Source organism: Aspergillus karnatakaensis (assembly GCF_047715665.1).
Source record: "Aspergillus karnatakaensis strain CBS 102800 unplaced genomic scaffold BJY04scaffold_34, whole genome shotgun sequence".
Classification (NCBI taxonomy): Eukaryota; Fungi; Ascomycota; class Eurotiomycetes; order Eurotiales; family Aspergillaceae; genus Aspergillus; species Aspergillus karnatakaensis.
In genome coordinates this window covers 102,853-128,777 of record NW_027395746.1, presented here as the reverse complement: position 1 = coordinate 128,777, position 25,925 = coordinate 102,853, and the positions used below count along the sequence as shown (strand labels likewise).

The following is a 25,925-nucleotide window of genomic DNA, read 5'->3' as shown; positions in this document are numbered from 1 at the left end:
CTGCGTACATGTGCCCGCAGTGTTGGCCTTTTTGATGTTTTCGCTATGTAACTGATAAAAGTACGAACTTGAAGCCTCGATCGACTGAATGTACTAGGTTCCAAGAAATATTATATTCAATATTCATGATCAAGAGCCTTTTCCTACTCGAGTGAATGCAGTGGGAAGCTGAAGAAAGGAGCGAACGGCGCGAGATCAAGGTCAAGGCCTCCACCCGTCAGTGGTGCTTCTTCCGACTCTCACTCTTCTCCCGGCGATCGTGTATATCGCTCGAACTGACCCGTTCGACGACGTATTGAGATGTGGCGGTATGCTCTGGGAGCGATAATTGAGTTGCCTGCCATGGGCCCGTGGAAGGAGATTGTAGCTGGGGAAATACAACGCCAAGTCGGGGAAGATTGGCGGGTTGATCGCCGCTATCCAGAGCAGACCTCGCTTGTTCGCCGGCATGCTGGAAGAAGCCGAGCACTGCATCAGTATCACCAGCGCCCATGAAAGTGATTGACCGTGGTCCAAGGTCGCTGTCTCCGAAGGTCTGGTCAACGCCCCCTTGCAATCGGTTCGTCGCTACCCCCGCAAAAGCCCTGGCAGCCTCACCGGATTTGATGTCACCAACAACTGATTTGTACTTCGCGTGGTCTTGAATAAGATTTACGCTTTCCTCACATAGCCTCAGACGCTCTTTGAGTGTCAAAGTCTCCTCGATCAAGCTCTTTCTAACGTCCTCGCCGATTTGGGTACCGAGGACCCTCATCGCCACTTGGATCTCCTCCATGCGTTGTTTGATTTTGTCGGTGGCACTGCTGGCCTGTTGTTGGTAGTCCATGATGGCTTCATAGCTGTTCGTCGAGGCGGTACTGCACTCCTGGTCAGTCTATTCCTGTTTACGCAAACATGACAAGCCTCACAGAATTAAGCTGCTAAGGGCAACCACGAGGCATTCTCGAGCTGAGCTGATGTCGTTTCTCAACTTTTCGATGCTATCCTCCTTCAAAGCTAGCCTCGTTCTGTCCAAAATGCTCAGGCCTCCAGTCTTTTTAACAAGGTCATGCAACAGTAAGCGCAGAGCGTTACATTTGAGCAAACACTCGGCCAAGACTGACGATAAAGGGGCATCCTGGTTCTGCGTCTTCGTTCCCCGCCCGGCCACGTATTGGCTCATATCCTCTAAAACTTCGACAGTCATACGCAGATCGACCTTTGCTCTCGCCAAAACATTTGGCGCATCAATGATACTTTCTATAAAGTTATAGAGCTGTCTTACCGTCTCGAGCACGGTAAGTGTGCCCGACGTGACTCCGATCGGTTCGGTCATCTTGATCAGTTGGTTTGGTAGTCTCGTAGCAAGGCTGAAAAGGGAGGAAACAAAAAAAACATTCCCCTCCTTCAACAGAAGCAAATATATACGTACCCAAGGCTGACTCGTCACGTGCTGACTGAGGCTCGATGCGCCCCTCTTTGCTGTTGTTTCACCTGGGTCAGCGCTGAGAATCCATCACCACCTGTCATCAATCCATTCACGCCCCAATAGCGGCTGAAATAGCAATTTTGCATCTCGTTCCCTCGAAAGTGCCTTCATGAATTCGCGATCGGATTTTGTTCAGCAGACCTTTGGGCAAACTTCGCTGGCGCAAGGAGCCTTCTTGAACCAAGGGTTCTTCCAGCACTGCACCTTCAACACACAGGGTGCCCTCTCTCCTGAAATGTTCATCCAGATCCAGGAAATGCTGAGGGGCATACTCCCGAGGAGTGATGATTCCGTCAACTCCGACAGGATCTTCATAAGTGTCAGCCAACTCAGCTTTCTGGGGAAAAGTCAGAAGAGGGTAGCAACCGGACAAGAGGCCAGGTACATACTGGGGAATATCACTTGCTTGCTTCGGGCTATTTCTCCTCCTGTGGGCACCAGCACATCTGAGCCAGCACAGCAAAACTCACGTCAGGAAGGCTTACGGACAATTGATCAAATTCTTACGGCATCTGAGCATGTATCTATCAACACCTCTCACTCTCATTGTTAGTGTTTTTCCATGCCATTCATCTTCACATATACCAACTGCTGACGTTCGTTAGCAATACGAAGTGACGCATTGAAAGGAACCGAGCCGATATCCATACTACGGCACGCTCATTCGTCCCACCTGCCCCATTGTGATGTGCAAATCCAGACCCGGAGAGTCGAAGTTGGAGGTCATCAAGGACAAGACCCAAAATATGAGGAGCTGACTGCAAGAATTGATATCCAGCCGGAACTTGAGGGGGATCCCGAGCGGAAGCCTCACATATCGGTTTATATCAAACGGTCGCGCGACGTGCGACATCCGGTCGTCCAACAGAAATTGATAGGTCCTCTGATAATAGCACGAAGGCAAATTCAATCTGATTCATTTGTTCATAAATTGATATCACAAGGAGACCTTGGAGGCTTGCAGAAGCTTTTCAAGGATGGTCAAGCATCCTTATGGGACTGCGATGAGGCTGGTCGATCGTTGATTACAGTAGGCTTCATATTACCCCAGAACAAATATATTCTCGGTGTCTCTGACTGAAAGCAGTACGCAGTGGCCGGATGTGATGTTGAGATCTGCAAATATTTTATCGAACTTGGAGCGGACATCGATGCCGTGGAGGAAGCCCTGGTTTTCGACGACGGAAAGAGGAGGTAGGCATGAAAGAATATGATTCTAACGAACCAATCCAGCTCACCATATCAGGCATCTTCTTGGACAAGTCGACTACGAAGACTACGTGGTATATGAGGATTGGCAAGTGGGCATGATCCGGCGTGACCGCGCAAATAAATGTCGAAGGCTATTACTTGATGCCGGGTCGGACCCGACAATCGGGGGTGGATTTTGCGCTTTTCTCGATATTCTTGCACAAAGGTTTGCGAATTTTGTAGGCCGCAACGTAAGACCTGTATTTGAGTCAAGATACTAAGTGTGTAATAGGACGATCCAGAACTCAATGCCGGAACTGTTCTCAGACTATTTCTGCAACACGGCTCCCATTTTATAGATGTAAACGACCGAGACAGTATGGGGCAAACTTTGCTTCTTCAGTACTGTGGACAATCAGCTTCTGGGCCATCACAGGCTGGAATAGAAATCCTTCTCGGACTATTATCTAGTGTGGAAGCCCGGGATAATGCCGGCAATACCTGTCTTCACTTTGCCGTCCTGTCTTTCCCTCCGACTTACTACAACGCGGGCGTTGGATTTGAAGAAGAGCTCGAGGAGGTACTGGTGTGCCTCATTCAAGCTGGAGCAGACCCCAGCATTGCAAATGCTTCAGGTCAAACACCTGCTGATATAGTGGATCTATCCCGTCTCGATGTTCTGAAGGTCATTTGGTCCAACGCACTTGTTAGGTGTGACATCCCTTGTGGAGCAGACTACCAGCCGTGGGACTCAAGCGGGTCATCGGTGCAAACGAGCGAATATGAAAGCGAGGGCGAAGAGGCTTCTGAGAACGAAGATCTTAGCGACACAGAACAGGACTATATCGGATGGGATGATTCAATGGATATGGAATGATGCAGAACCTAGATTGCCATCTGTGCTAGGCATAGTATCGACAGACTGCAGTTGTGGTACAGAATGCCACCGACAATAACATAGCCCTGATAGCTGTTTTGACAGCTTGTAACCGGGGGTCAAACGGATGTTGAGACTTATCATGGCTGTACCCCTCCACAACGTGTGGCAGCAAGCAAACGAAGAGGCACGACAACCTACATCTTGTGGTTCCCAAGCTCCTTCGGATTTTTATTCTTTCTTCTTAATTAGCGAGTTTTCTGTTTTTTTAATTGTCGATTCATCAATTGTCCGAACACTCATCTCACAATTGACAACTAAAATGTCCACGGAGTCCGACGTCGTGCCACCCTGGGGAGCCCTCCCTGTCGAACAGCATCTCATTGTGAGCGGAAGTCTCTTTCGTCTTCATGTCAGAGCTAACCTACCCTGCCACCCCTAGCGAGAATGGAAATACAAATCTAATCTCACCGACTCCGAGCCACGACGAGCCATCGTGCAAGACTTCCTTCGAATGTCTCCAATCCCAGGCGACTACGATGGAACCGAACGCCAATGCCCAATCGTAGCCCACACCCCGAACCAAAGGGGCATCGATATCATCCTGGCCCCTTGGCGCTCTCAGCAACTCCGACAGATAGCTTTGGACATCTGGGTCAAAGGACCTGGTCATGCGGTGCCTGTTGTGCGCACCTATTATACGCCACATGTTCCGGGCCAGGCACTAAACGAGTCCTGGGCAACGAAGATTCATTCATACTGTGATGAGTTCCACGAGAAACGCCTCGCCGGACGCGTACTCGATGACCCGACTGTGTTCAACTTCGGCAATGACTGGAGGGCGGTATTTGACATTCATTCTCCCCGAGCTGGCCGGTCCTCTGTCAGGGCTTTGCCGCGGCGCTAATCTATCTTCACGCGACACTGCCTCCGCAAGGAAGGAATTCCAAAAGGTTGCAGGAACATGTAAAATCAAGGATGAGGAAAGGTGGAAGCGGGCGATCAATCAGAATTTTTGACTGTTCCCGGATACCCTGCACCGCCTGGCTATTGACGCCTTTCTCGTCATTCTTGACCGCGAAGGTTTTGTTACGGGGCGTCTGCGCTTGCTATGGTTGGGCTATTGGGGGGACGTTATTCGGCATTCCTTTTGGAACTTAAGGGAATTGAATATCTCCGAAGTTCCTGGGCCAATGGAACTTATACGAAAGCTGCGTTCTGGGACAGGGCAAAGATCGGGGAGATGTACACCGTCGACGGGGAGATGGGCACGAACATGTTTGGTTTGGACGAGCTTTAGGCTTCAATGACCGTTCGACGATGCTCAATCTAGAGTAGTCATAATACATACCAGTCTCATCCTGTTAGTCACCCGATCTTCGTCTCTTCGACGTCAAATGTAGGGTCCATGAGTGTATCAATCCCGACCCTAAACTCTCCAATCCGGGTCCTGCCTTCACTCTGCCACCCCTTTACCCTGTCCTCAACACTCTCCCACTCAGGTCTCCTCCCAGGCCCTTGACTGACCACCTTTGCCTCCTCATGCCCTGCTCCAACTCCACTCTTCCCACCCCCAACAGTCCCACCTGCACCGTTACTCGCATTTCCACTCACATCCGCAGCACCCTTCTTCGTCTCCAAAGTACCCTCGCTTTTCTCATCCATCTTTTCCTCCCTCTTAAACTGCGGTTTATCCGGCGACGTTCTCGGCTGCTCCTTAATCACCCCATCATCACCACCTCCATCTCCAACCCTATCCCCATTCCGATCTCGATAAGAGACACCATTCTCCTCCCCTTCACCTCCTTCACCTCTCTGATTATTCCGATTCTTCTCCCTCGCCTCCCGCCTCTTCTTCTCCTTCCGCCCGTTCCTGCAATCGTCGATAGACTCCAAGACAAACCCTAGGCCGGTGGCGCACAGAAAACCACACATACATAAGTAGTCGCCGAGGGTGGAGTAGTTGCTGTGTGGGAAGTTGTCGCTGAGGCGGCAGGTGCAGAAGCGCGAGAAGTTGCGGCAGGATGGCATGTTTGCGTTTCCTGTGGGTAAGATGGTGGGGAGGGAGAATGTTGAGTTCCGGGAAGTGGGTTGAGGCTGAGGTTAAGGTAGCTATGGAGAGTGGAATGAGCTCAGCCGAGAGAATTGAACAGGCAAACAAGAGTGGGAAAGTAACCAGAACCTCTCGTTCTCACATGTGGTGGCGCTGCACTGCCTGCATCAGACTTGGCGCGATGGTTGCTGGATGATTCCGAATTCAGTAGCTATCAGACCCAAGGGAAGGCGAACTGAAGTCTGCTGGGGGTGGATTTGTTTGTGAGAAACAGTTATTGCAACGATATGGCAAACTGCCTTGTGCAACTGAGCCCTTTCTCCTGTGAGCTCTGACTGACGAAGGGTTTATATATGTACTATCAGCGCCCATCAACGAAGCAACAAGCGAACCGAATCTTGAGCGAGATGATTCACATTGAATTCCGTAGGGATGGTCCATCATTCTTTCCACTAGTACCTCCGACTGCGGCTCCCAATTGTCTAGGCGTCGTCGATCTAACAAACTTAAAGGCAGCATTGCCGAGAGTCATACCCCCACCAGTGGCGCCTTCCATTATTTTTGACGCGCAAGGCCCAACGAGAACAATTCACCAATCCATAGGCTTTGCAGCAAAGTGCGTATCAGGCTAACGGCCATTCCATAATCTTGTACATACCGGACAGCCAATACATCTGCCCTGCAGAATCATAAATATATCAGCTGGCCGGAGAATGCCTTGTGTATACCTATGCTTATTGGAGAGGAGAACCGCATACCCCGCAAAAGTTCAACCCGTTCGCACGGCCACATAGTTCAACATCGAGATCTGGCCTAGGTAGCAAGGATTACCCCCATACTATCTTCGAAAATCCACGATTCACTACTCACAGCTCATTCCGCTCGACCCGAGCTGCATGCATGAACGAAATCTGACGAACTTAATCCTCTACATAGCCCAGCAGAAGAACACCCCGCGGTTGCTGGCTAAGGATATAAACTACCCTATTCCTAGGTTGAACTAAATCTTCTAAGCATATCAGATATACCTAACAAGCGACAATTTATTTATTATTTATCCCGTTATACAACAGCGTTCTAATCCCCACAATGCTGCTAGGCCTTTTCATCATCCCCTTCCCCCTTCTCTTGGCCGCAAGCACACCCAACCCGCCCCAGATGGTCATACTTGATGACGGCGACGGTGATTTCTACGAATGCCCTTATATCCGACCCGGTGATGGACTGGAAAGGTAACTTGCCTACCCAAAGCCCTTGTACCCATTCCAGCTACGGACATCAGCCAGTGGCGGCCGATCTGGCTATAGTTCTATATTCACGTCTGGACCAGATATCAAGAATCACCCTCAAAACATCTCCAAACATCTACGATAGACCACTCACAGTCTATTCCGTCAAACCCGGATTGCATGCATGAATGCACGCAGTGACGTATTCCAGCTCCGACATAGCCCGGCCAGAAGAACACGAGCCGTTGTTGGCTAGGAATCTACTGGAACCTGCCCATGCCCCATCATCGACATCTGGACTAGACACCAAGGGTCACCCTTATATTATACCCCAGCCAGAAGAACATCTAGCCGTTGCTGGCAAGACATATAAACTGCCCACTCCCCGGCTCTAGGTTGATTGATCCTTAACATCCTTACAAACACACAAAGCATCAGACAACACATCTCTCGTCTCAATATACCCCAAGTCTTCAAATCACAATGTTGCTCAGTCATTCCATCCTCCCTATCTCCCTCCTGGTAGCGGCAGGTGCAGCGAACCCTCTCCAGATCCTCATACACAGCGACCAACTAAACGTGAAGCACTCTCTCAGACTCCACGCGCAGGAGAAAGCAGAGCAGAGCCCGAGGTTAGGCTCTAGGATACCCATCTGCGCAGGATTCGGCGCGATCTGTCGTGTCACTTTATCCGTAAGGCATCCTGTCCAGTCCAGTCTAAATCAGCCCCACAGTCTCCCAACTGATTCCCAGCATGGCTGGATGTGCGTTCGATTCAACTGACATATAGCGTAACTAGACGGAGGATCAGTCTCTTTGTTACTGCCCGGTAAGTATGGAACTTTACCTTGGGGTTGATAGTCGAGATGTGGAAACACGAAACCGCGCAGCTGACCAGAGTGGATGACTTCTAGGACGACTGGGGATGCTACGGCCATATCTCTCTTGGTGATGGTGATTCGCAGCTGCACTATTGTGCTGAGATGCCGGGTCAGTTTGCGGAGTGAAGTGGCGATCTTGGTTCCTCCGGGGTATGATATAGCTACCAACGGTTACAGCTTTTTACAAGGCTTAATACTATATCATGTGGCTGTGAGATAAACAAGGTGACTACTTATGACTACAGTGTTAGGGTATACGGAGATATTGGATGGGTCAAGCACATTCGTTTCTGGGGTCTGCGGGGGCATGAAACCGGTCTTAGCCTGGCGGAGAAAACAACGCGTGATAACTTACAAATTTTGGAGACAGTATTTGAGCTCCCAGTCTTATCATATGCGAATATTGTTGAACATTGGCGGCACAAGGAACCGGTATAATCCGTGGTTGAAGAAGGCGCATTCAGCACCAATGAGTGTGAGCCTCGGGGAGACCTATGAGACATGCAGGTGCCAGCTGGTGAGAGTAGAGCAGCTAGTAACTCGACTTTGAAGCGCTTGTATGGACATTACAGCAGGACAGCCCGATGCGTTGACAAGAAACCGTTTCTTTAGAGTCTGTCTATCTCAGAAGCGAATTACATGAATCACCGTCCCTTCAACATCCTCGCTCCCTTCTATACCCATAGCTGAACTGCAGGATCTAGGTCGAGACCTTCGAGGCCAAGAAAGTAGCAGCAGCTCCTGCATCGGCACCATATGTCATATGCGCCGCCGTGATAATCAGCGTGCCGGTGCAGACCATATCACCCAGCGCACAGTAAACCTTCGTCTGATCCTGCGGATACCCAGGGATCTTCCCACCATCCTGCAAGTTGCGCGTGAAACCGAAGAGTGCAACACCTTTGACCATGGACTTTACGTCGTCGGAGAGGGCTTGGATGGAGTTGGAGATTACGGCGGTTCCTTGGCTGGGAATTATTAGCATTGTGATACGTAGCAAGACATAAGGGTAGTGGGCTCACCTGTATCCACCCGCGACAATTTGCGTATCCGGACACTTCGACGCCGCAAGCTCAAACATACTCGTCGCAGCGTCGATGCTGGCCTGGTTCGTGTTCTTGGGTAGGAAGTTCGGCGCCAGTTCAGCCTTGTAGCCGTCGCCTACACCCTGGCAGGCAACATCACCGCCGAGCTTTAGCTTTAGGCTTGAGCAGACGCCGGGTCCAACCACAATACCCTATCAATGTGAGTCAGTTTGTTCCTGATGACAAGAAGCATGCACAGTTGAACAAAATGAACATACCATGTTACCAGTCTCAGTTGAGCCGCGAGCAAAAATAAAGGTGGTACCCTTGCAGCTTCCGGTCTTCAAGTCATTTGCCTGGTCTAGGAGCTGGCGCGCTTCGAGCTCAGGGTTAGGCACGGGGCTGGCGACAGCCAGCGCGGCCAGGGCAGCGACGAGAAAAGTCTTGATGGCCATTGCAGGGGCAGACTGGAGGAACTCAGGGGCGAGACGAGGAGGTTGAGGGTTATCGCTGGGGTGCTGGAGCAAGGGATATCAACATGGCTCCTGCTGGTCAATTTATACTTCCCCTGCCCTCCGTATAGATCCTTCATGGACACATTTCGCCGGGCAAATATCCTAGGCTATACAAATGCCGAGATTGAAAAATTAGCGAGAGGTCCAATCTTGATCTCAAAAATTGGCGATAAGATGGAGGCTGTTTCGGATCCTGCGAGCTTCCATGGTCCCCACCAATCGTGGTCAACCGTGTCTCGGTGGCTGTCTCTGGTAGTGGTTAGCGTTGTTAGGGCTTGTTTTGCAGTCGGGTCAGCCGACCCCGGATTGTTTGAAAGCTGCAGGATCTCACACTTGATACAATCCTGCTGATTGATCGGGCCATTGGCAATTCGGCAAAATCCCGAGAGAAGACTCTGAGACAGCAACTGCCGATTGTGGGGCGAGTACCGAGACAACCGAGGTTGATACACCGCGCCTTTCTGATAAATATGCTTCAGCTCGACAGCTGTCACCTGCAGGTACTCTCTTTATCCTGTTCGCTTTGAGCAACCGAGGGTTGCACCCGTGATGGTATCCTGTGGAGTAGGCACGGTGCCTGAACCAGATCGTCGATCTCCAGCCGGCCCCGCCCCTAGGGCATTTGACCATCCTGGGGTCTTGCGCCGGACCACGAGGATTTGACTTCCGGAGGTCCCGGGAATGTCAACTTGCAGCTCCTGTGCTGCTGACAAGGTTTGTTAAACTGGTGTGTCACGGACCAAAGTCGCACTTTTCGTCGAAGATACCCTCTTAGGACTCGGCCACGTTTCTAGCGAGAGGACCTGCCTGAATGATCCATAAGTAAGAAACACATTCCCAGATCTAGGGAACAGGCAACCGTGCTGCCTGTACTGGTAGCGCATCCACTGCTTTGTTCTGAAAAGGCAGAGTGCGAGACTTCGGGTCACGATAGGAGATGCATTCTCTAAGTTATGTACACTTTGGAATTATATGTAGATGCGATCACCATCCACGTTACTCCCTTCTGTATACATTCTATCTTATTATTTACTATTTGTAAGGAATTTCCATACCTTCCTGTTCAAATAATGCGCGCATTGCCAGGTGGCCTGGATCGAGAACCTAGTGTTGGCCAAATGGCGCTGAGGAAACTGTATCGGATAGCTGAGCTCCGTACCAATCCACCACGCCGGAAAAATGAACAATGAAAATAGTTCCTGCGCGACTCGCAATACTCCCTCCCTAATCTACAGGAGTATGATCGTCTTGATGGGTAAGCGAACTATGTAGACGAGTGTGTGCGTGAAGCGGTAGGCTAGGACCATGCGCCCGGCCTTGACGGGTTGCACGGCTTGGACAGGCTGGAAATAGAGTTGGTAAAAAGGAGTGGAGAAAACGAAGCACACCTGGATATTTTTTATCTCCATTTCTGACCTGTAGTCTATTGCTATAATGAGTGATCTGCTCGAATAGTAGGGATGACTACCCACTCAGCCGTTGGATTAGACGCTGCAGCGAATCAGCTTAGATCACAGACAAACCTATCACTTGTCAGGTAGTGAATCCACACATATTGTCGTAAATAGATAATTCTTGACGATTTGCCGGAGGTCCACTCATCGGCCAGCCGCTTAATCACACGCTGCAGCCAATCAGCTCTGTATGAATTCATGGCTATGCTACGTTCGGCGATGGATATTTATCCACAGTTTCACGAGACTCATCGGTCAGCCGTTGCATTAGACGCTACAGCCAATGTAATCGGCAGCAGATCAACCTAGCACCACGCGAAGGTAACTCGTAGGTGTGTCTTCTGCATCGGATTCGTAAATAACTCACATTAAGCTCAAGCTGGTGAGAGTTGATATGTTATTTAAATACGCCCCTTATTCCATGGAAGCAATCTTTAAAGAGTCAGTGAATAAACAACTGCTATCCAGTCTGCACAATGGGCCCTTCCTACATCCTCCCAACCGATGCGACAGTCCTTGTTACCGGTGCCAATGGCTTCATAGCATCGCATACCGTCGACAAGCTTCTCGAACAAGGCTATAAAGTGCGCGGCACAGTCCGCAATCCCAAACCATGGCTGAACCAATTCTTCGAAGACAAGTACGGTAAGGGACGTTTCGAGACGGTGATCGTCTCCGATTTCAGCAATGCCCAATGCATATACGATGCGCTGCACGGAGTATCGGGTGTAATCCACATGGTTAAGCCTTTCGTCCCTCAAGCTTTCATACGTTCCTGACAGTTTACAGGTAGGCGACTTGTCGTTGAGTACAGACCCGAATGCTGTGATTCCGTGGGTGAAGGGCGCAGTCCGGACGGTTCTCGAGGTCGCAATTAAGCATTCGACCATACGAAGGGTGGTCCTGACATCCTCTGCAAGAGCCTGCTACACGCCTGGCTGGGCGGGTACGAGCGGACTCACGGTAGATGAAAGTAAGTGTCGCACGTTCTGCTATAAAGGCTCGCTAACAATAAGTCAGACACTTGGAATGATGCTGCTATTAAGGCAGCCTGGGATCCGGCGACTCCTGAGAAAGAGAAAGCTTACACCGTGTACTCAGCATCCAAAGCAGAAGCGGAAAGACTGGCTTGGAAGTGGGTTGAAGAGAATCAACCTCATTTCGAGTTCAATGCGGTCCTTCCTGACTTCAACGTGGGTGTCCACTTCCTACTAAGAAAGGAAGGATATCTCTGACGGATACATTACGGTACAGCTAGGCAGAACTCTTCATCCAGAGATCTTCGGCTCAACTATGGGTTACATCCGCACCTTTCTCCAAGGAAATCCCGGCGTCTTCAGTATGGCCCCACCCAGTAAGAGACACCTCTCAATTAAATATTCCATTGCGTCACCTCTAACCGTTATTCTCTAAGCAGAATGGTACGTAGATGTTGAAGACGTCGCCCGTCTCCATCTGATTGCCCTTCTCGGCGAGAAAGTGAAGTCTCAGCGGATCTTCGGCTTTGCGGGATCGAGGAATTGGACGGACTATATCGAGGCTCTGCGAAAGTTAAGACCAAACAACAGACTGATTCCCGACCCGCCCAAGAATGAGGGACGTGACGGGGCCACGATCCTCCCTGCTTCAAAAGCTGAGGCATTGCTTGGCGAGTTCTTTGGCAGGAAGGGTTGGACCTCTTTTGAGGACAGTCTGTCTGCTGGTATTGAGGGGCTTGACTAGATTGATCAGATGAACGATTTGCGATTTTTGATGTAGTCTATTAATACATGAAGGGGCTCGGTGCCATAGCAGGAATCACCAGGTGATCTCAGCACTACAAGCCAGTTCTAACGATACTTGGCAGGTAAAACAGGAACCTCTTGTGCAGCCTTGTCTTGATGAACCTCTTTTCCTACTCATCTCCTTTCTGGGCAACGACACACATTGAGGTACAAGGCCGCATTACGCTTAGCTAAGGGTTCATCGTCGCGGAATTCCACTCCCTTGCTCTTGCATATATCCGATAAAACAGCCTTTGGCTAAGGCGAGAGATCTAGATCGTTGGTCATACCCTTGATGCTCGGTCGATCGACCCGCTGTGATTGGGTGCAATGGATACCCGGCGGGTATCGGGGTGGGGCGACCTCCCGAATACACGATCTATAGCCTTTCACCGAGTTATAAAGCTGACTCTTATACTTTCATTCTTTTCAGGAACACTATCTTCAAATCTAATCACCATGTCTCTCACCAAGATCGACGCAAAGGACATCAAAGTCGTCAAGTCCGGCGACACCTACGCCGTCGAAGGGTACCCCTCCCCTCCTCGACCATCCAGATGACCCAACAACTAACTAACTCCTCCAGCCGCCCCCGCGAAACCTTCTCCATCCTGAACATCTACCACCCCTCCAACATCCCCGGCAAGCAAATCGTCGTTGGCAAAATCGAAATGGACCCGAACGCCGCCTCCCCGCCACACACCCACTCCGGCGCCGCCATCGTGGCTGTGATTACACAAGGGTCCGTGCTGAACCAGATGAACCAGTCTGACCCGGTCGTCACGGGCGCGGGGGATATCTTCTACGAAGCACCCGGGTGCCACCATGTGCGCAGCGAGAATAACACGAGTGAGAAGGCGAGCTTTATTGCCGTTTTGGTGGTGGATGATGAGGTTGTTGCCGATGGGAATTATCATCGGCTGGTGGTGCTTGATGCGCAGAGGGAGGAGGAGGAGAGGAAGGAAAAGGCTGAGGCTTGATTGAATCAGGATTAGATATGTGGACGCTCATCGTGTACAGTAGTCAGAAGATTGGAAGACACTGTGTGAGGGTAGAGTATGAAGACTCAATATCAAGAATTGCACGAGGTCCTTTGTGATGCATGTATCCGGTGGTATCGCCAGCGTGTGTCCTAGGGTTTTATTGGAAAGGTACCGAGTTGGCGTAGACAGAGCCCCGAGTGTGGGAATATTGGTGAACTCGTGATTACGATAACCGAGGTTTTGCTGTACAGGAGGTGAGGATGATTAAGTTTTGAGGAATTGCCCTGATGAGGGGAAATATCATATAAAGGCCGCATTTCGATCTGTTGCAGGATGGATGGATGCTACTCGTCGGTAGTTGACGTAGTTGAGAAAGAGTAAGGAGGCAGAAGTAGGTGCGTTACCATAGGTATAAGTCTAGTATTTTCTAAACGAGGTATATACTACCCAAAAGACTGTCCCTTTAAAGTGTTATTGCAAGGCTGTGCTAGGCTCAGCGACAGAGGGCCTCCCCTCGCAGTGTAACTGCCGGAATCGCGACAACCATTCGTCATTGTCCGCCATCGTCTGATTCCAGCTGTCCGTTGAGTCGTAGACAACACGACGCGCTTCATCTTGGAACATTGCGTCGGTCGGTATGACACCATTTTCTACCTGCTCTCGAGCATATCGACTCAGATGCAGGGTGAGCACCTCGGTGAAGCTGGTGAGCTGCTTCATCGACACCGTTTCTATGGGAGGATCCTCAGGGGCAAGCCCTTCAGACGGATTCTGCTGCTGCGCCTGCCCGTTCTGACAGCGAGCACGGGCTGAGATCTGGTGGAAATGGTCTTGAACCTGTGTATTGGTCGCTGAAAAGGGGATACTGCTCAAGGATTCCGTCCAGATGAGATACGGTGGCAGTGAGTTCATGATGCTGGGCGCAATTTCAGGAGGGAAGCCATGGTCGCCTGTCCATTCTTTCATTGTCGTTCCCTGCCGAAAGTGAGACGCCAGATGATCGGCACGCTGCTCCCACGAGTTCAGACTCTGGTCACAGAATCCGCATCGCGATGTGACGGGCTTGTTCTTGGCTCGCCAGTCGTCAATTACTGGTAAGGTGTCGAGATGGTGGAAGGTGCGAAGGTGCTGTACAAGGTGGTCTTTCCGTCGGAATCCGCGCGGTCCGCTGTCTGTTCGGCAGGAATAATGGTTATGGCTGCTCAAGTGTTCTGCTGAGGGGTCGATAGCGCTGCAAAACGCGCAGTGAGTCTGTCCTCCCGTCTCAGACACGACTACCGTTCCGTTGGGCGCGCATTCCCACTGCTCAAGACTCAGATGGAGGGACTTTTCATGCCGAGCCCAGTCATATTTCGTGCGGAACCTGTCGCAGCAAAAGGTGCAGCAGAACCTTCGATCAGCTTTCACCCGTGTCTGCCGTTTCTGGGGCGGTTTTTCAGCTCGCCGGCTTGCTTTTAGCCGCTTCTTCGCGGTGCCTGCTTGGGTGGACGAAAGCGAGCCGCTCGACCACAAGGATTCCCTTGAAGATGCACTGGACTCGCCACTCGTGATGGAAGGCGCGCGATACTGAACAAAGCTCGAGTTCGCATCAGGTCCCTGTGCGCTGCCAGATGCGGATGGAGATTCCTGCTGGATGGGAATAGTTCGCATCGCGTTGAGAATGGCGGAGATTGCAGCGGGCTCATCTTCCGGAGGAGACTCTCGCCATCTCTGCATCGGGTCGGGGGCTGCTGCATTAGGGATTACAATTGGAGGGGTTGACCCATTCGCAGAGCGTTGCACGAGATACTGACTTCTTCGACGTGGAAGCCCGCGGTCGCTATTGGGAGTCGACTGAGCGGGACTAGGTATCGCTAGCGGGGACTCGTCACCTGGTTGGTACTGAGACTGAGGCAAATCGAACCATGATGCATCGTCAAACGCAAAGTCGGCAACAGGGAATGGGGTGTTGTCACCCTCAGAAGTCTGAGCAAAATCACACAAATTCAGCCCAGGCGTGTGGGTCATCGAGCTGAGGTCGCGGGCAGCCATCAAGCTGTGGTCTCCGGCGAGCAAGAGAGATGACGGATCATCTTCCGGTAAAGTAGTATGAGAATATAAGTAGCTCTCGCGATCGTACTCATACTCTCCATGAAACATGGTGGAAGATAGAATGTGGACGGAGTGGGAGGCCAACTCTTGGAGTAAGATCAGGGAAGGAATGGAAGATTGTTAATCCACTGGTCTGATACTAACTATAGCTTATACCCATTTGTCTCCACTCAGCGCAGGAGCATCTACTGAAGAAACATTTCCTGCTCAAACAAATAGAACCTTCCAAGCCGCAAGGGAATGAAGTAGATTATGGAGCACGCACCCACCTCGTAGTACTATCTCTCCTCAACGACGCAGTTCTTTTTACCCCCGTAGATAGCTCTGACTATGGAGACCATGGTCATACCGAGATTCGTATATGCATTACAGGATAATGGCGACGGGCGGCCTTCGTAGAGCTGCCACTGGATCCAGGTCTCCCCCAACTGGGCGTGTGCCCACCGCTGTCAAATCCCCGGCTTCGATAAGCGACGCTTGTATCACGTATCCCCGTCATCAATGCCCAAAGATGTATGCGGTGTTGTTTGGCTTGGTGATACCGATTGGAACTGACGATCTGGATCCGTCGATTGAGTGTTCTCAATATACGCGGTGCCTCCCGGTCAATAACGACAATTGCGAACACGATATATCGCTAGAAGGCCGATCGACAGTCTCAGCGTCAGGCTCATTGTATTTGTTCGAACGCAGGTCGAGAGGACGAGCAGGTGAATGCCAGTGCGATACGGCCGTTGGACGTGGTTCAGTAAGATGTGTGCTCATCACTATGTGAATGGAACGTTGAGTGTTAGCAGGTGAAGAATAAACCCAGTCCACGCCGAAGTGACTACTTTGGAGGGTAAACTGAAGCGGTCGAAACCTGGAGTTTGTCAGGGGCATATTTGGAATGGGGCTGCACCTGGACTTATAGAGAAGGTCGCTAAGCCCGATGGAATAGCATCTCTAGCGTCGAGACCAGTTTGAAACAGCCTCTAACGGCAATGTCGACTGCAATATGATTGTTGTGATGCAGTTGAAATAGGCGCAGGCTCTCTATAATGCCGTTTGCATACGCCCGCAAGGGGAGGAGAGTTTGCTTCGACGAGAGGCTGGGTTGATAAGGTGGATAAATGAGGTTGTGGCATTTTATCCGGAAGGTAATCAGGGGATTCGCCTGGTGGAAGCGGCGGCACGAGTGAGAAGCTTAAGCAATAAGTCTCATACTGGGTGTCCTTTCGAAGGACCAGTCCGGCATATGTAAAGACGAAAGGCTAAACGGCGAGTAATCGGAGGTAGGGTGATGTCCGTATAAGAACATCTTGTCCACTACTGGGGGAAATGCTGAAAAATCAGGTCGAAGGAACATACTACGCTTACCTACCCCCCGCTCTCAATCCCACCGGCAACTTGCTACAGCTTCTTGTTCAGGTAACATATCAACCCCCCTCCCGCGACTCATCCACCTCACGCCTCGACCAGCTTGCACCTCCTGCTCCTTCACCATCAAGCTTCCAGTTAAGTCTCCAGAAGTGATGACGATTGATGGACTGGCCTACATTCACTCTCTTTCACAGAAAGTGGGGCGTGACGCTACACCTATTTAGGAAAATTGATTCATGAGCCCTGGAGAGTGAGTCTGTATAGGATTCACCTGCTCTGATAGGCTCCTGCCCTCGTGATGTGTGAAGAATCACCTCTCCCTGAGCTTTTCGTGCGCAGTCACTGCCTCGATTCTTGAATGCATCTCTCCTCCTCTTCTCTTCTTCCTTCTGCAACTCCTCAACCCCCCTCCTCATCGATCTCTACATCCCATCCTTTCAAACTTGTAAGTTGTGTTGTTGTGCATCTTCTTGCAATCGCTGACCTTCTGCTCTGCGGAGACTCTACACTTGTCTCTTCAAGATTTTATCTGCTTTGATACAACTTGCTTGCCGTCGTCACGATGAGCAAGCGTTCAGTTAACTTTGAGGTAAGCTAGCCATATAACCTTCAAGATCAAGCGTCTCTCTTTCTGCAGATGGACTAACCTTGCACTTCCAGCGTGGCGAATCAAGCCTGTCTCGAGTCGGACGAGCGAATTCAGCGACTCACTCCAAGGAAATCAACCACTCAAACACTCTGTCCGGCAACCCCAGGCAGCGAGTGTCACTGCTCTCCTCTTCTCTGGAGATCTACCACCAGGAGGGGACGATGAGCCAGTCCAAGTTCCGCAACATCAAGTCCTCCGTCTCTTCAGATGAGGATTCAGAGTGCGGAACAATATCTTCGTCCTCGGGTTCCAGCACATGGAGTGACTATGCACTCAACTCCAACAACCTCGCTGTAGTTGCGTCCAAGATCACCGTCAATAACACCAAGACCGTCGAGCAGAGCGTGCCACATCGCTTTACTAAGAAGCGCTCGGCAAGGCCTCAAATCCCACGGCGCCTGCGCATGGAGAGTATGCAATGGAGAAACTGGATAACGAGGAAGCAAGTCTCCTTTGCTCGTAACACTCTCATTATACCCCAGGCACCTGCAAACCCATCTCCTCCAGCCTCAGCCAAGCGTTCGCAGCAGTCGTCCACTACCGTGGTGCCGGTCAACAGTACCAAGTTCCAGGGCCCGACTGTGAGTAGACCTTCTCCCGATACCATATACACTGGTGCAGGTCTGGTAAGCAACTAACTCTCCTCTCATTTAGTACCAAAACCTCAACGTCGCCCTCCTTTCGAAAGTCAAACGCTTCCTCGCCTACGCCGGATGTCTTTACAACAACGAGCCGAACAGCAAACCCGGCATCCTCTTCAAAGTCGAACTGATGGACGGCAGAACCGAGATAATTCAGTGCGGGCGCTTAATCTACGGCCAGCCAAGGACAATGACCGACGCCTTTGCTCTCCACAAAAAGGTCCGATACGGGAAGAACCTCGTCAGCGAGGAGGACTGGTGGTATATCAAGCATCGCTTCGGCTTCTCCAAGGACACCACAATGGAGTTTGTTTGGTTGAAGAAGATGAAGAATGGGGACCGGCGGACAAGCCAGACAACACCGGTGGAAGACTATTCCATGTCTGGTGCTCTTCAAGATGATGACCAGGTTCCTCGTGGTGTCATTGGCGTGTTGAAGCGTGCGACGGCTAAAGTTGCGAATTCTCTCTGGAGCTTCGGTGGTGCTGTGTTCCGCACTTCGAGTTGATCTTCCTTCATACGTGTTTATCTTGTTTTACCCGCATATTTCGATAATGGGTGCGGTTCATGGAGTCGGACTTGGAACACGCGTGATACCCGGGATTAATCTCAAGTTGGGGCTTGCGGAGTGGGCTGGCTCGTTCACATGGTTTTTGGAGTTTGGGCTTGCATCCGTGGTCATCTATCTTGGAGTTCTGGTTCCATTCGCTGGGATATTGTGGCGCACTAGCTTTCGTTTTAACATACTCGTAATATTTAATACTAATAGTTCAGATCACTTCTTTCTGATCTTCCGTACGCAGGTAGGCCGTAGCCAGCTTATCAGTATCTACCTACTCTTTCTACAAGTCATGAAAGATGGGACTGTTGGCTCTGTACAGAATACTCACCAATGTCTGCCACCTTGCCCTGGGATTCGGTACTGACAAGACACCAAATTAATGCCAGACTCCCTTGAGATCGCCGGCGACGTTCTCACGACTTAGGCCCCCAGTAACAAGGGCATTCGGATGCAGAATCAACAATCTTGACGCAAGGAACCTATCACGAGCGAAAATCAGAGGAGGGCCCTGGGGATCAGCGCCTGCAATGTCTGTCTTTACCCCGCTGACGGCCGGAGACGTGGTCCTTCTCCATCCTCGTCTATAAGAACTCGACATTCCCTCGACCAACTTCCCTTCGAGACATGTTCTTGCCAGATCAGCTTCTCGATCGCCACGTTCCGTTAAGGTCTTCGTCAACTACGTTTATCGGGCACATATAGCAATGCGGCCCTTTGCAGTTCGCTGCAGGCCACCCTCCACCCTCATTAATGTTGCGACTCCAGTTGAACAACACATGGTAGGCAGCCACGGCCTCGTTCCTTAACACTTTACACCAAACAACTAACAGACCACAGCATTCAACCGAGAAGCTCTGGAAATATGCTTTGGTCATCCTCTTTGCAGTCTTCCAGGGCCTCCTGACTTGGCTGTTCCCTACAGCCCTTTCACTGATCCCTCTCCTGCTGGTCCTCGCTTACAGCACCCTTAACCTTTCACCAGCTGAGCTGGTTATGGCTTGCAATGGAATCCAACTGTGGAGGGCTTAGTTGGAAATAACACCTCGAACACCGAGGGAGATGACATTCTGGCTGATTCGGCAATTCCACATCATTCGGATGTGCTTTTGAAGCGATATTGCGGTGAATGGTACAGAATCCCGACCAGGAGATAGCTTGGAAAAGAACTATCGACGCATCCTCTGTCTTTCCCTGCTTCCCCTCCTGTCCCTCACCTTTTTCTAGCCTTACTCCGTCTATCTATCATGATCGGCATCCGCATCATTGTCATCAGCATCCAGACGCGACCACGATCTCCGACCCAGAACCATAACAATAATATCGATCACCACAAACTCTCCTCTGTACAACACCTCGGTACCGAAACATCTCAACACTACTCACCAGCCCTGCATACTCCCTCAGCTCGAGCATGGTATAATGGAATCCAGACAGCTAGGGATGACTCAAACACCAAGCGAGGGGGCAATGCTGTCAGAGAATTAGCTCGAGCTGGTCACCTCTCCTCGCATATTTCCCACGAAAGGCCACGGGTTGGACCTCGACTGGACAGGCAGGACCGCAAAGGAAGACTCACGTCGCAGGGCTCGTCGCCTAGTTTCCCCACGCGGTCGCCCGACATGCTCTGGGTGCCGAAATGAGCGGGGAAGTGCTGTCTATGAACTCCGCCTTTGCAACGTCTTTTAGTCGCGGGTGCGACGGGTGTCCTTGGGACCGGAGGCGGCCGTTCCTTCCAACCTTGGGCGTGAGGTGAAGTATTGGGCCGCGCTTTCCTTTCTGCAACCACACTTCCCGGTGAGGAAGGGACGATGGATTCCCTACGTGAGTCTAGGAGTAGAAGGCGCGATCCTGGCCTGTGGGTTGTTCCAAGACTTACGGAAGGAACGATCGCCCAGGCGACGTCAGGTAACTACTGCCGATAGCTGGCGCTTCGTCTTGAACGTGCAGAGAACCACGACCACTTTAGAGCAGGGGATGCCAGGGAAAACAGAGTATATACACCACCTCGAACGCTACATACCGGTCTCGCGAGATACAGGAATATCCCATGCTTGAATGCAGCTTTCCAGGTGGTTGCCGTGCTTGCAAATCTATAATCGTCTATCATTTATCCTACCCTCCACTATCAGGTCAGGGCATAAAGGTCTACGGAACCTCACTCAACACCCTCTGCCCCTCCAGCGGCGGGCGAAGAAAATCACCCGGCGTCTCAACCGGCAACTGATTCCTCTCCGCCCACTGCCGTATATCCTCAAAGTTGCGACACTGGTGTTCGGTGTTGAAGTCCACGAAAGGAGACGGGTTATCCGGGTGAATCCAGACTTGGCCAAGGACGCCGACGTCGATGGTGCACATTAGCTGTTGGCGGAGAATGTCGAGGCAGTGTGCTATTTCTTGTTAGTGTCGTTATTCTGACGGGGTGACATGCCATGAGAGGGGTGAGGAAGAGGAAGGACGTACAAACGTGTTTCCGCAGAATAAAATCGTTGTTCTTGAATGCGCCGGTGGCTTGCGTGTAGTAGTAGTTGTAGTTGTAGTAGAGAGATTGGCGGAGGAGGTTCTAATGCGTAACCGATGTTAGTTGCTCCAGCTGCAGGTACTCCTGGAATACTCGGAGGGGAGAGTGGTGACAGACCAGGCAGTGCAGATGATGGAGTCCCTCGACATTCGCAGGATATCCCCCTCCGTACGCGTCGCTGATCTGGACCTGGTCCGGCGTGATACCAGAGCGCGATGCTTCTTCGGGCGGGACGCGGATCGGTCGGTATTGTAGAAGTGAGTGAACGGACAGGGGGCACAGTTCATGAAAAAACTAAAATGACATACAGTTCGCACCAAGCCCCTCCCAAGCAGCATCGACCTCCGGCCCAGCGTCCTGGCGGAAGACGTTCTCCTTCAGCAGCGAGCCGTTGAATCGTTGTCGATGATATCTGATCGGGACGTGAGAGAGGACCGGCGCTGCAGATGTCAATCAGCACCGAAATGACAACACCGACCGAATGAGTAGGATGGAAGCATACAATAATGCGAGACGTGCCGCGAGCAAACCTCATCCAGATCACTACCCTGATAATTATACCCCAGAAACCCGCCGATGAGCAAACAGAGGACGCCTGTGAAGATCACGAATGTAGCCGTCCACCACGAGCCGCATCGTCCGCGGGGTTTCTGCTCTGGATAGCTCCATGTATCTGATGATGTGTCGTCGAGGAGGCGCTCATCGTCAACGATTTTGGGCGACTCCAGCATGCGCCGCATTTCGCGGGGTCTTATCAAAACGTCTACTCGCTAGAACGCGACGGACGCTTTGGAAGGGCGAGGGCGAGAAACGATTCCAGTCGGGGTAAACCTGGGCCCTGGCGACCCCTTCAGAAAGAAAGGGGCAGGGCAGGACATGAATGTTGTTTGTTTGGTGCAGTGCGTCAACGCAAGGAAGGCTGAAATGAGGAGGGGTCGATAGCAGATGTAACGTCGGGTTGTTTTGAAGGTTGGGTTGAGACGAAGGACATGCAAGCTGCCATGGCGGACTTGGTAGTTGTAAGACAACGGTTGCGTGCCAACATACCAGTCTCATGCGCGGCTCCCCTTGCCCTCGAGTCGGAGACCATGAGGTGAGGTCGTGGCGGTGATCAGGGGTATATGTACCAAGTAAGGAGAGGATCAGACGATGGACGCGCGCAAGGAGGCTGTTTAAGAATGCACTAGCAAGAGTCAAGAGATTGATTCCGCCTATGGGAACGTGGAAGAGAAGCTGAGACAGCAGGGGAATCCAGGCTGTTCTGTGAGGCCCAAAGTGACACGGCATACGCATGTTGACTGTCACAGACAGAACGGGCGACACAGACAGTGGTCCTGAAAGTAGGTCTCTAATGTTCTGCGCTGATGGAGAGCTTACGTGGAAGGCAGTAGCACACTGCTCGGTTTGCAGTAAATGGCCGGCTGATCTTCAACAGAGAAATATAAATCTTGCGGCTCTCCCAGGATGCTGAGGTTGTCTAACGCAGGTTCTACATCGAACTTGCCACTCCCAGTCCAAATTGCCATCACACCCAACGGTCGTGAATTCTCTCTCAAGCCTAGACCACAATCAAAAGCCACCATGCAGCTCATCCCTGTCGGGCTTCTCGCCCTCGCCGCGCAACTTGCCATCGTCCTAGGCCAGCCCATGGTCGACTCCGAACAATCGAAGCCGATGGGCCTTGAGATGCCGCAGGAACAGCCAATGAAAGCCGAAGTGATGGTGACTGACGGTCAGATGTACAAAATGGAAAAGCGCCAGAGCACTACCACGTCCACGACCACCGCGTCGGTGACAACAACAACCCACCACCCGCACTCGCCGACAGCCGGAGAATACGGTAGCTACGGCGGTTACGGAAACTACGGGACTTATGGGAGCTATGGCAATTATGACACAGATGTCGTGGACGATGCGCCGGACTCCAGTGATGTTGAATGAGAAGCTACAACTAGAGATACCAGGCCGAGGTTGGGGGATGGATGTCACTGAATGGAAAAATGAGACCTAAGCATTAGGCAGATAACACGATAGAGAGCAAAATGAAATCAAGAGTAGATTATCCTGGCTATTATCCTGCAGTAGACACTTTGCTGACCATCTAATACAAAGCCTTTCCTCATGCATCCCAATGCAAGGGCAAGCGAATCGGTGTCCAGGCCCCGATTCACTGGGCATAACAACAGCATGACCTCAGCATAATTGCCGCCACAATAGAGGGGTCCGGAATGTACTTTACAGGATAGACCATCGTAGCCACTTAAAGTCGACTTGATCAAGCGTGGAGCAGGATGGAAGTAAGGTCCTTATCACAAGCCATTGCCCAACTTTCATGCATGTCCCACGACATGCGAGCCATCGTTACATTGCCATAATCCAACCATGATAGCAATCAGGTGCCACGATGAGTTGGCTGTACGCAAATCAGTGCAGTAAGGAGCGAGTGGCTATCTGATATGCCTTAAGCAGGACATTCGTCCATAGAGATGTTATGCGTTGGGCAGTGAGGTTGATGAGGATATATAACTGAAGGGTATCTTTCTGGTGAAATGCAGATGAGCCTACATTTACAAGCCACAATACAATCACCGAATAACAGAGACCTTAACCCATCGCAATGGGGCAGCAAGGTACTTCACTTGCCAGCTTGAAACCCTCATGTGCAACACCGACCCGATCAGACGATAAACAGGTCGAAAATGTCGAGAGCCAGCTAACGCCCATCAACGAGCGCAAGCTCATGAACAAGATCGATCTCCGTCTTCTTCCGTGTCTTTGCGGGATGTACATGATCACCTTCCTTGACAGGTATGCTTTCTTCTATCTTCACAGGATTGTCTTTAAATGCCCCGCAGAGTCAACATCGGCAACGCGGCTGTCCTCGGCATGAAAGAAGACCTCCACATCGAGTCCGGAACAAAGTACAATGCATCTCTTATGATCTTCTTTATCCCTTATATATTGTTTGAGATTCCATCCAACATCATATTGAAGAAGTTGACTCCGCATGTCTGGCGTACGCTACCCCCCAGTCAACATATTGTCCACCTGCTCACAACAACAGTCTCCTTCTGCACCTTCGGCTTCGGCCTCATTCTCACTCTTCAAGGTCTTGTACAGTCTTGGAGTACCCTGATGGTAACACGCTGGTTCCTGGGAATGTTTGAGACGGGCATGCTCCCTGGATGTGAGCAACCCCCCTGGTTCTCCACGCCAGCATCTAACAGGTACAGGCGTCTACCTCCTCGGCATGTGGTACAAGCGCTGCGAAGCACAAAAGCGATACAGCCTCTTTGGCAGCTCGACAATCCTTGCCGGCGCCTTTGGCGGTCTCCTCGCAAGCGCGATCGGGAAGATGGATGGCATTCGAGGATACCGCGGATGGCGATGGGTGTTTATCCTTGAAGGGGTCGCGACATGCCTTATCGCTGTTGTTTTGTTTTTTTTCATCCCTGACTTCCCGGAAGACTGCAAGTGGTTGAGTGAGAGGGAGTATGAGTTCATGCGGGATAAAATGGGGAAGGAGACGGGGAGGTTGAACAAGAATAGGAAGATTGGCTGGAGGGATGTGCTGGGGGTTTTTAAGGACTGTAAGTATCGTCAACCGTTCGTGTAGGAGATACTGATAGCCGCAGATAAGATCTTTCTTGGGGGATTCATGATGTTTGGGCAAGTTGTTAGCGGATATGGTACTTCTCCCTTTGGATCAGGAGGGTTCAATGCTAACGGCAACAGCATATGCATACTTTGCTCCAACTATCATTCGCGCCTACGGATATGGAGGTAAGAGAGCAAGAACGCTACCCGAGCTACACTGACAACCCAGAAATCATGACCCAGCTGTACTCCGTCCCCCCATGGGCGGCCGCCTTCGGCTTCAACCTCTTCAACGCCTGTCTCTCCGACTACTTCCGCAACCGCTACCTCTTCGCCCTTATCCCAATGCTTATCGGAATTTCCGGCTACGGCATCCTCCTCAGTGTCCAGGACACAGCCCACCACCACCTCCAATACGGCGCGCTGTTCCTTCTAACCTGCGGCTGTTTCAGCGCAGGCCCTGTCTTCCTCTGCTGGTACGGGATGAACCTGGGAGGGCATACCCGGCGAAGCGTCGGCACAGCATGGCAGATTGGGTTTGGGAACAGTATGACTTTCGCCTCATTTAACTGACTTAGATTAGTCAACTAACAAAACTCCAGTCGGCGGGATCATCGCAACATACTCCTTCCTCGAAAAAGACGCCCCGCTGTTTCGTAATGGGTATATCATCGGCCTCTCATTCGCCTGCTTCTCGGCCGTGATGGCAACATGCTATCTAGCCGCAGTCTGGTACGAGAACCAGACGCGCGAGCGGATGATGGCGGGGGGTGTTGAGGTCAGCGCAGAGGAAGAGGAGCGACTGGGCGACTTGGCGTGCACCTACCGCTACGCATACTAGCCTTCGAGAATACTCCAAGCAGGGTGGTAGATGACAATAAGGGCTGTTTCATTCGGCGGAAGAGCAAGCCAAGCACTTGGCAGGGACAGACAAGAATTGATCGCCAACCCCCTGAACGCCAATCACGCAAACCATTGCTTGCACGGGCATGCAGACCATCATGATATGGTGCTTGATCTGCCATGCTTTTTCTCCCCCTCCCACTGCCCTCGTCCAAGCGAGCCT

General features: G+C 51.3%; 14 protein-coding genes across 14 annotated transcripts; 9 read left to right on the top strand and 5 right to left on the bottom strand.

Annotated features, from left to right (window-relative positions):
* Positions 1–217: 217 nt before the first annotated feature.
* BJY04DRAFT_219693 (uncharacterized protein) lies at positions 218–1,315 on the bottom strand (the record flags this gene model as incomplete). Its single annotated transcript, XM_073716649.1, has 2 exons — positions 218–857; positions 909–1,315. 2 exons carry the CDS (start codon positions 1,313–1,315, stop codon positions 218–220), a joined length of 1,047 nt encoding a protein of 348 aa, XP_073569702.1.
* Positions 1,316–1,577: 262 nt separating this feature from the next.
* On the top strand, positions 1,578–3,536 carry BJY04DRAFT_219692 (ankyrin repeat domain-containing protein; the record flags this gene model as incomplete). Its single annotated transcript, XM_073716648.1, has 5 exons — positions 1,578–2,016; positions 2,074–2,498; positions 2,556–2,662; positions 2,715–2,898; positions 2,952–3,536. The coding sequence occupies 5 exons, from the start codon at positions 1,578–1,580 to the stop codon at positions 3,534–3,536; spliced, it is 1,740 nt and encodes a 579-aa protein (XP_073569701.1).
* A 322-nt stretch (positions 3,537–3,858) lies between these two features.
* BJY04DRAFT_219691 (uncharacterized protein) lies at positions 3,859–4,443 on the top strand (the record flags this gene model as incomplete). Its single annotated transcript, XM_073716647.1, has 2 exons — positions 3,859–3,921; positions 3,979–4,443. The coding sequence occupies 2 exons, from the start codon at positions 3,859–3,861 to the stop codon at positions 4,441–4,443; spliced, it is 528 nt and encodes a 175-aa protein (XP_073569700.1).
* Positions 4,444–4,904: 461 nt separating this feature from the next.
* Positions 4,905–5,567, bottom strand: BJY04DRAFT_219690 (uncharacterized protein; the record flags this gene model as incomplete). The annotated part of the gene is made up of 1 exon (XM_073716646.1): positions 4,905–5,567. One exon carries the CDS (start codon positions 5,565–5,567, stop codon positions 4,905–4,907), a length of 663 nt encoding a protein of 220 aa, XP_073569699.1.
* A 1,615-nt stretch (positions 5,568–7,182) lies between these two features.
* BJY04DRAFT_192623 (uncharacterized protein) lies at positions 7,183–8,353 on the top strand. Its single transcript, XM_073711796.1, has 3 exons — positions 7,183–7,511; positions 7,618–7,647; positions 7,733–8,353. The coding sequence occupies exons 1-3, from the start codon at positions 7,302–7,304 to the stop codon at positions 7,823–7,825; spliced, it is 333 nt and encodes a 110-aa protein (XP_073569698.1). The 5' UTR covers positions 7,183–7,301; the 3' UTR covers positions 7,826–8,353.
* BJY04DRAFT_192621 (putative cutinase 4) lies at positions 8,334–9,400 on the bottom strand. Its single transcript, XM_073711795.1, has 3 exons — positions 9,003–9,400; positions 8,722–8,936; positions 8,334–8,667 (listed from the first exon to the last, which is right to left on the bottom strand). Exons 1-3 carry the CDS (start codon positions 9,177–9,179, stop codon positions 8,400–8,402), a joined length of 660 nt encoding a protein of 219 aa, XP_073569697.1. The 5' UTR covers positions 9,180–9,400; the 3' UTR covers positions 8,334–8,399.
* Positions 9,401–11,169: 1,769 nt separating this feature from the next.
* BJY04DRAFT_208381 (NAD dependent epimerase/dehydratase) lies at positions 11,170–12,415 on the top strand (the record flags this gene model as incomplete). The annotated part of the gene is made up of 5 exons (XM_073713982.1): positions 11,170–11,433; positions 11,483–11,666; positions 11,714–11,890; positions 11,952–12,047; positions 12,111–12,415. 5 exons carry the CDS (start codon positions 11,170–11,172, stop codon positions 12,413–12,415), a joined length of 1,026 nt encoding a protein of 341 aa, XP_073569696.1.
* A 500-nt stretch (positions 12,416–12,915) lies between these two features.
* On the top strand, positions 12,916–13,436 carry BJY04DRAFT_219687 (cupin domain-containing protein; the record flags this gene model as incomplete). The annotated part of the gene is made up of 2 exons (XM_073716645.1): positions 12,916–12,986; positions 13,043–13,436. 2 exons carry the CDS (start codon positions 12,916–12,918, stop codon positions 13,434–13,436), a joined length of 465 nt encoding a protein of 154 aa, XP_073569695.1.
* A 474-nt stretch (positions 13,437–13,910) lies between these two features.
* BJY04DRAFT_219686 (uncharacterized protein) lies at positions 13,911–15,578 on the bottom strand (the record flags this gene model as incomplete). Its single annotated transcript, XM_073716644.1, has 1 exon — positions 13,911–15,578. One exon carries the CDS (start codon positions 15,576–15,578, stop codon positions 13,911–13,913), a length of 1,668 nt encoding a protein of 555 aa, XP_073569694.1.
* A 1,876-nt stretch (positions 15,579–17,454) lies between these two features.
* BJY04DRAFT_219685 (uncharacterized protein) lies at positions 17,455–18,690 on the top strand (the record flags this gene model as incomplete). Its single annotated transcript, XM_073716643.1, has 3 exons — positions 17,455–17,481; positions 17,553–18,122; positions 18,196–18,690. 3 exons carry the CDS (start codon positions 17,455–17,457, stop codon positions 18,688–18,690), a joined length of 1,092 nt encoding a protein of 363 aa, XP_073569693.1.
* A 705-nt stretch (positions 18,691–19,395) lies between these two features.
* BJY04DRAFT_192618 (uncharacterized protein) lies at positions 19,396–20,197 on the top strand. The gene is made up of 2 exons (XM_073711794.1): positions 19,396–19,523; positions 19,582–20,197. Exons 1-2 carry the CDS (start codon positions 19,449–19,451, stop codon positions 19,771–19,773), a joined length of 267 nt encoding a protein of 88 aa, XP_073569692.1. The 5' UTR covers positions 19,396–19,448; the 3' UTR covers positions 19,774–20,197.
* Positions 20,198–20,889: 692 nt separating this feature from the next.
* Positions 20,890–22,002, bottom strand: BJY04DRAFT_219684 (oxidase ustYa family protein; the record flags this gene model as incomplete). Its single annotated transcript, XM_073716642.1, has 5 exons — positions 20,890–21,131; positions 21,205–21,304; positions 21,380–21,556; positions 21,605–21,702; positions 21,765–22,002. 5 exons carry the CDS (start codon positions 22,000–22,002, stop codon positions 20,890–20,892), a joined length of 855 nt encoding a protein of 284 aa, XP_073569691.1.
* An 841-nt stretch (positions 22,003–22,843) lies between these two features.
* On the top strand, positions 22,844–23,203 carry BJY04DRAFT_219683 (uncharacterized protein; the record flags this gene model as incomplete). Its single annotated transcript, XM_073716641.1, has 1 exon — positions 22,844–23,203. The coding sequence occupies one exon, from the start codon at positions 22,844–22,846 to the stop codon at positions 23,201–23,203; it is 360 nt and encodes a 119-aa protein (XP_073569690.1).
* A 799-nt stretch (positions 23,204–24,002) lies between these two features.
* BJY04DRAFT_228796 (major facilitator superfamily domain-containing protein) lies at positions 24,003–25,700 on the top strand (the record flags this gene model as incomplete). Its single annotated transcript, XM_073718924.1, has 8 exons — positions 24,003–24,070; positions 24,118–24,278; positions 24,327–24,449; positions 24,496–24,852; positions 24,898–24,951; positions 24,998–25,045; positions 25,089–25,406; positions 25,462–25,700. 8 exons carry the CDS (start codon positions 24,003–24,005, stop codon positions 25,698–25,700), a joined length of 1,368 nt encoding a protein of 455 aa, XP_073569689.1.
* Between the last annotated feature and the right edge of the window lie 225 nt (positions 25,701–25,925).

What these genes read in the sequence shown, in the direction of transcription:
- BJY04DRAFT_192623 (XM_073711796.1), top strand. Translation starts at nt 7,302, where the DNA reads ATGTTGCTCAGTCATTCCATCCTCCCTATCTCCCTCCTGGTAGCGGCA. An exon ending in TCTGTCGTGTCACTTTATCC is followed by an intron (nt 7,512 to 7,617) that starts GTAAGGCATCCT and finishes TAGCGTAACTAG; the next exon opens with ACGGAGGATCAGTCTCTTTG. An exon ending in AGTCTCTTTGTTACTGCCCG is followed by an intron (nt 7,648 to 7,732) that starts GTAAGTATGGAA and finishes GATGACTTCTAG; the next exon opens with GACGACTGGGGATGCTACGG.
- BJY04DRAFT_192618 (XM_073711794.1), top strand. Translation starts at nt 19,449, where the DNA reads ATGCGGCCCTTTGCAGTTCGCTGCAGGCCACCCTCCACCCTCATTAAT. An exon ending in CTCCAGTTGAACAACACATG is followed by an intron (nt 19,524 to 19,581) that starts GTAGGCAGCCAC and finishes AACAGACCACAG; the next exon opens with CATTCAACCGAGAAGCTCTG.
- BJY04DRAFT_192621 (XM_073711795.1), bottom strand. Translation starts at nt 9,179, where the DNA reads ATGGCCATCAAGACTTTTCTCGTCGCTGCCCTGGCCGCGCTGGCTGTC. An exon ending in CAACTGAGACTGGTAACATG is followed by an intron (nt 8,937 to 9,002) that starts GTATGTTCATTT and finishes TCACATTGATAG; the next exon opens with GGTATTGTGGTTGGACCCGG. An exon ending in ATTGTCGCGGGTGGATACAG is followed by an intron (nt 8,668 to 8,721) that starts GTGAGCCCACTA and finishes AATAATTCCCAG; the next exon opens with CCAAGGAACCGCCGTAATCT.